This window comes from Gossypium raimondii, chromosome 13, assembly GCF_025698545.1.
Source record: "Gossypium raimondii isolate GPD5lz chromosome 13, ASM2569854v1, whole genome shotgun sequence".
NCBI classification, from domain to species: Eukaryota; Viridiplantae; Streptophyta; class Magnoliopsida; order Malvales; family Malvaceae; genus Gossypium; species Gossypium raimondii.
The window spans coordinates 41,175,685-41,180,260 of NC_068577.1; the positions used below are offsets into that span (position 1 = coordinate 41,175,685).

The 4,576-nt window shown below is 33.5% G+C and overlaps 1 protein-coding gene across 2 annotated transcripts; it reads right to left on the reverse strand.

The window, feature by feature from the left end:
- Positions 1 to 736: 736 nt before the first annotated feature.
- On the reverse strand, positions 737 to 3,466 carry LOC105784273 (NAC domain-containing protein 54). Of its 2 annotated transcripts, none has more exons than XM_012610109.2 (4): positions 3,251 to 3,466; positions 2,881 to 3,161; positions 1,953 to 2,237; positions 737 to 1,248 (listed from the first exon to the last, which is right to left on the reverse strand). In XM_012610109.2, exons 1-4 carry the CDS (start codon positions 3,405 to 3,407, stop codon positions 1,018 to 1,020), a joined length of 954 nt encoding a protein of 317 aa, XP_012465563.1. In that variant the 5' UTR covers positions 3,408 to 3,466; the 3' UTR covers positions 737 to 1,017. The 2 variants fall into 2 exon arrangements, with proteins under 2 accessions (XP_012465563.1, XP_052482821.1); XM_052626861.1 differs by having other exon boundaries at positions 1,953 to 2,240.
- Positions 3,467 to 4,576: the final 1,110 nt, after the last annotated feature.

Below are 4,576 nucleotides of genomic sequence, written 5' to 3' on the forward strand. Positions count from 1 at the left end.
AAAAGGGCTTGGGCATGAAAATCAGAACCAGGCCTTGGACTAACCTGGCTCGGCCCATTGACAACTTGAGTTTATAGCTATTTTGTTTAGAATAATTTTTGGGGAATTATTTAAGGGATAAAAATAATTTTGTAAATCGCATGAAATGTTATCATGCAGAGAAACAAAATTGGGTTTACAAAGGAAGAATATCAAGTGGAAGAAAAAGAAAGAAAAAATGAAGAGGATATTTAAAGAGTTTTAGTAAAGTTAAGTTTAGATAAAAAGCAATAAATTAATCAAGGGGAAGGGATATATGAAAGACAATTATTTTTACTTATTAAAACATTATAAAAGTAAACTTGAAATTTCAATTACTAGACGCAAATTATTTTCTTTTAATTAATTTAGTAAAGTATATGAATTTTAGTACAGGGCAATGTTTATTGCTCCAGGTTGGACAGAATTTGTGAAAGGATTTATTTTGAAATGTGGTAACTATTCCTTCCATGTTCATGTGTTGGAAGTTGGTGAAGGTCCATGGATAAGACCTTTGAAGCTGAAGAGTTGATGAGAAACCAAGACGATCTTTTAATGAAGTAGGTGGAACTGTGGAGGCTTGCATGGTTCTCGAAAAGCGAGTCTTACGTATCTAAAACAATGTGCGACAGCTTGGGTAATTTGCATGCCGTATCTGGGAAGCTAATGCATTGCAGAGGTCATAAAGCTACTAATATATAGAAATTTGATGCATTAATTGATTGTTCAAACGATTTATCCACTTCCCTTTCAAAATTGCCAAACAACTTTTCAACCACAATATATAAACAAAATAAAATAAAATGGTAAAAAACGAAACCAATAATATGTAGCCTTATCATCTTGTGCTTGGCAAAATGATGTTCTAATTTTTTATCATTTGCTCTAACACGGCCTTTTACCTTTTGTGTTACAAATGAAAAAGAAAAAAAAAATTTATAGCATTACAAAATAAGTATATTAATTTTTGTTAAAGTAATGTTCAGTTAGTGTGTCTGATTAATCATGCATGGAGAGGGGGGGCATGGAATTGTCCTGAGAGGCACAAAGTGAGAAAATCTCTTCTAATGATCCGTTCATGTAGTCCTTGCACTTGTCATACATCATGTATTCGTCAATTATCTCCGCCTTGGACGCCTTTGTCTCTGATATAATATTTATCTGTGGGAAGTCCTCTAGCTCTAATGGTGGATATGGAGCTTGATAATGGAGATTGGTGTAGCTTGGAATCTGCATTTCATTCATTCATAAATACACATGTGAATCAGATGAATTATCTAGAAAGGAGTAAAATGTTGAGTATTTTTATGAAGTGATTCAACTCCAAACTGAAAAGAGTTTGAAAGGTCCAAAGTAGATAAGTTGATAAGGAAAAAAGAAAAAAGAAGTGGTTTTTGAATGGGAAAATTGTGCAAATTCTGACTAAGAGTCATCGAGGTTGGTGACAATGGGGGGTGTGGAAAATGAGGGAGAAAGATGGATGGGTCAGTCAAAAGAAGTTATGGAAGAGAGTGAAGAAAAGCCATGGATTTGAGTTTGAGAGCTTTTGGAAAAGAGAGTGAGTTTGATTTGGTCCCAACTTTTGTGCTAGTTTAAGATGAAAAGCCAACTCAAAGTGGGCGTTTGGTGGGCCAGTTCCAACCCACATTTCATCAGCTCATTGTACTTTCAAGTGTTGGGATGGGGAAGACTGAGTGAGTGATTTTGAAGCCTTTGGTGATTGATAAAAGCACCCAATAAAGCAGAATATTGCTGTGAAAAATCCAGCGTTTGGCAAAGTAGATAATCATGTCTTCAACATTAAAAAAAAAAAAAAAGAAATTGTCTAAAGCAGATTTATTATTATTATTATTATAATAAAGAATCATAGGATGGCCCATTCCTATGCCCTAAGGCATGCACATTCCACATCATACACACATGTAATACCGTACCTGAAATGGATGGGAGGAAAAATCAGGGCCGAGTGAAGACAAATTAGCCGAACTATTGGCTTCATCGGAGGTAAATGGAGGTTGATATTCATCGGCCACGCCAGTTTCATTGGGGGTCCCTTGAGTGACATCCGAGGAAGAAGTATTGAAATTCTCATCTTCAACTTCAGCTTCTCTCCCTCTTGAGATTTCATCACCAAATGATTGATTATTGTCAACAGGTGCTTCTTTTGTTTTAGGGATTTGAATGTTTTTCTTGAAGATGCGACATAAAGAATAAGAGTCCTGCTAATTAAAATATACAGATATGTAAAATGCAAAAGTGTTTAAAAGAATATTAGAAAGAGGTAAAATGAAAACGGAATAAATTAAAAGAAAGGAAGATCACCAGCTATACATACCTATAAAGTGTGCAAGATTAAAACCAAAGACTCTTTCACAAAACCATTTTTTTATACATATGCTATACTCTTTTCAAAAGAAACTGAAATTGGAAATCACAAATATCCATATAAATGACTAGCTTATGGACCTTTTACCATTCACCATATATACATATATATTTAGTAATTTGATATACACTCAAGAAATTAAATTTCAGGAATCATTTTCCTTGTACATTTTGGCTTGTTCTATACCATAATACAAAGACATGTTTGATAATGATTTTGCATAAAACAAAATTCATGCATTGGATCACTTGATATTAGTTTATTAATAATTTTATTTTGTTTTAACAAAAGTGAAAAGACTTGAAATCAAATTTACTTTCACAAGTTCAGATCTACTTTTATAACCAACCTAATGAACTAAAACCCTAGTGAAGAATACTAATGTTATACAAGATGAACATGAAACAATAGTATAATAAGAATAAATAACATAAACACAAGTCGAATATGATATATGGATTGTAGTAGTAAGGTACCTTTAGACTGGAAGGAGCAGTGGGAGAAGCGGAGTGAAGTAAGCGATATTCATGCATAACCCAATTAGTTCTGATGCCGTGGGGAGCCCTACCTCTGTAATACACCAAAGTCTTCTTCATACCCACCACCGCTTTCGACGTCTGCACCGCCCTGTCCTTGCCAGTGGCTTTCCAGTAGCCGCCACGAGTTGCCCTGTTGGTTCTGGATCCATTCGGGTATTTCTTATCCCTGGGGCTGTAGAAGTACCACTCCATGTCTTTGCTCGGCAAAAACGACTTATCTGTTGGTTTAAAATCAATGTTAAGAGTTAGAAGGCAGCAAAAAGCACAGAAGCGGGTCATGAATGAATGAATGATTATAACAGAATACCTGGTAAATCCCAAGGCTCACATTTGTAGAGATCAACCTCAGGGATAATCTCAAGCTCAATGGTGCGACCGCTGATTTTCCTATCCAGGTAGTAAGCGACAAGCTCTTCATCAGTTGGGTGAAACCTGAAACCAGGAGGGAGAGTCATGGGAGCCATGGCACTTGTGTCTTAACACGGAATTTATTTTAGAATGTAATACAACAGAACAGAACATGCACTATTTAGCTAGCTTCTACCATGTTCAACTATATTTATATAGAGAGGCCACTGTTACAAATATAATTAATGGGAAAAAACAATTAGGCCTTAGATGTTCGCTTATATTACATGCTTGCCATTCAAGCTGGCAACAAAACATTTTCTTCACTATTTTAAGATCCTAGATTCACATTGTGATTATGGGACGTGATCTGAGGGGGCCAGACTTTAGTCCCTTGCATTTTTTCACCAACTTTAATAATCAGTTCAAAGTATAGTAAGATTCGGAGAAAACGAGATTTTTGTTTATTTCTTTTATTTACATCAATTTCTTTTTACCCTCTAGATTTTTTATAAAAACATAATTCCATTAACTAAAATGGGGTTGAAACAAAGAGAATATGATAAATCAGAAGTTAGGGTTTGGCAGATTCTGTGTGTAAGTGAGATGGTGAGAAAAGTGAAAAGAAAAGCCATTGGGGGAGGATATGAAGGATAAGAAGCTTCTGCTTTTGTCTGCTCACATACTAACAAAAATCAGGGTTCATCTCTAAAAAGGTAGGGTGGGCCACTAAGCCCTCCACATCTTACTACACGCAATACTAAACCTATACCCCTATGCCTACGCCTATCATTATTTTTATTATGTCTAGTTTTTAAAATGTAGGCAATCTACTTTTAATTTTGAAAAAATAAAATCACATTTTCATTTTTAACTTTGTTCAAAGGTATTTGATACAAATCCTATTTCAAACATTACCTAAATCCATCATTTTATATTTCACTACATTCTCAACATCAACTCTTCCTTACATAATATAAATTTTAAGAGTAGTATTTATTTTATCACATTTTTATTTATTTTAATATTATTATAATGTGATATTTTAACTTAATGCATTGATAAAATAGATAAAATCACGGGTTATCATACTAAAATTTATATAAAATATTTTTTAATAAAAAGAAAATGACATGGAGTAATAAAATAAGAAATATGCATTCAATTAATGGGATAAGATTTGTCCTAAAATAAAATTAATATTTTAATTATAATAATACTATGTTAAATGTAATCTCAGGTTTGTGAATCATACAATAAAATTTTACATTCTAATTAAATGAAC

What these genes read in the sequence shown, in the direction of transcription:
- LOC105784273 (XM_052626861.1), bottom strand. Translation starts at nt 3,407, where the DNA reads ATGGCTCCCATGACTCTCCCTCCTGGTTTCAGGTTTCACCCAACTGAT. An exon ending in CTGCTCCTTCCAGTCTAAAG is followed by an intron (nt 2,241 to 2,880) that starts GTACCTTACTAC and finishes TATTTTAATTAG; the next exon opens with CAGGACTCTTATTCTTTATG. An exon ending in TTTCCTCCCATCCATTTCAG is followed by an intron (nt 1,249 to 1,952) that starts GTACGGTATTAC and finishes AATGAAATGCAG; the next exon opens with ATTCCAAGCTACACCAATCT.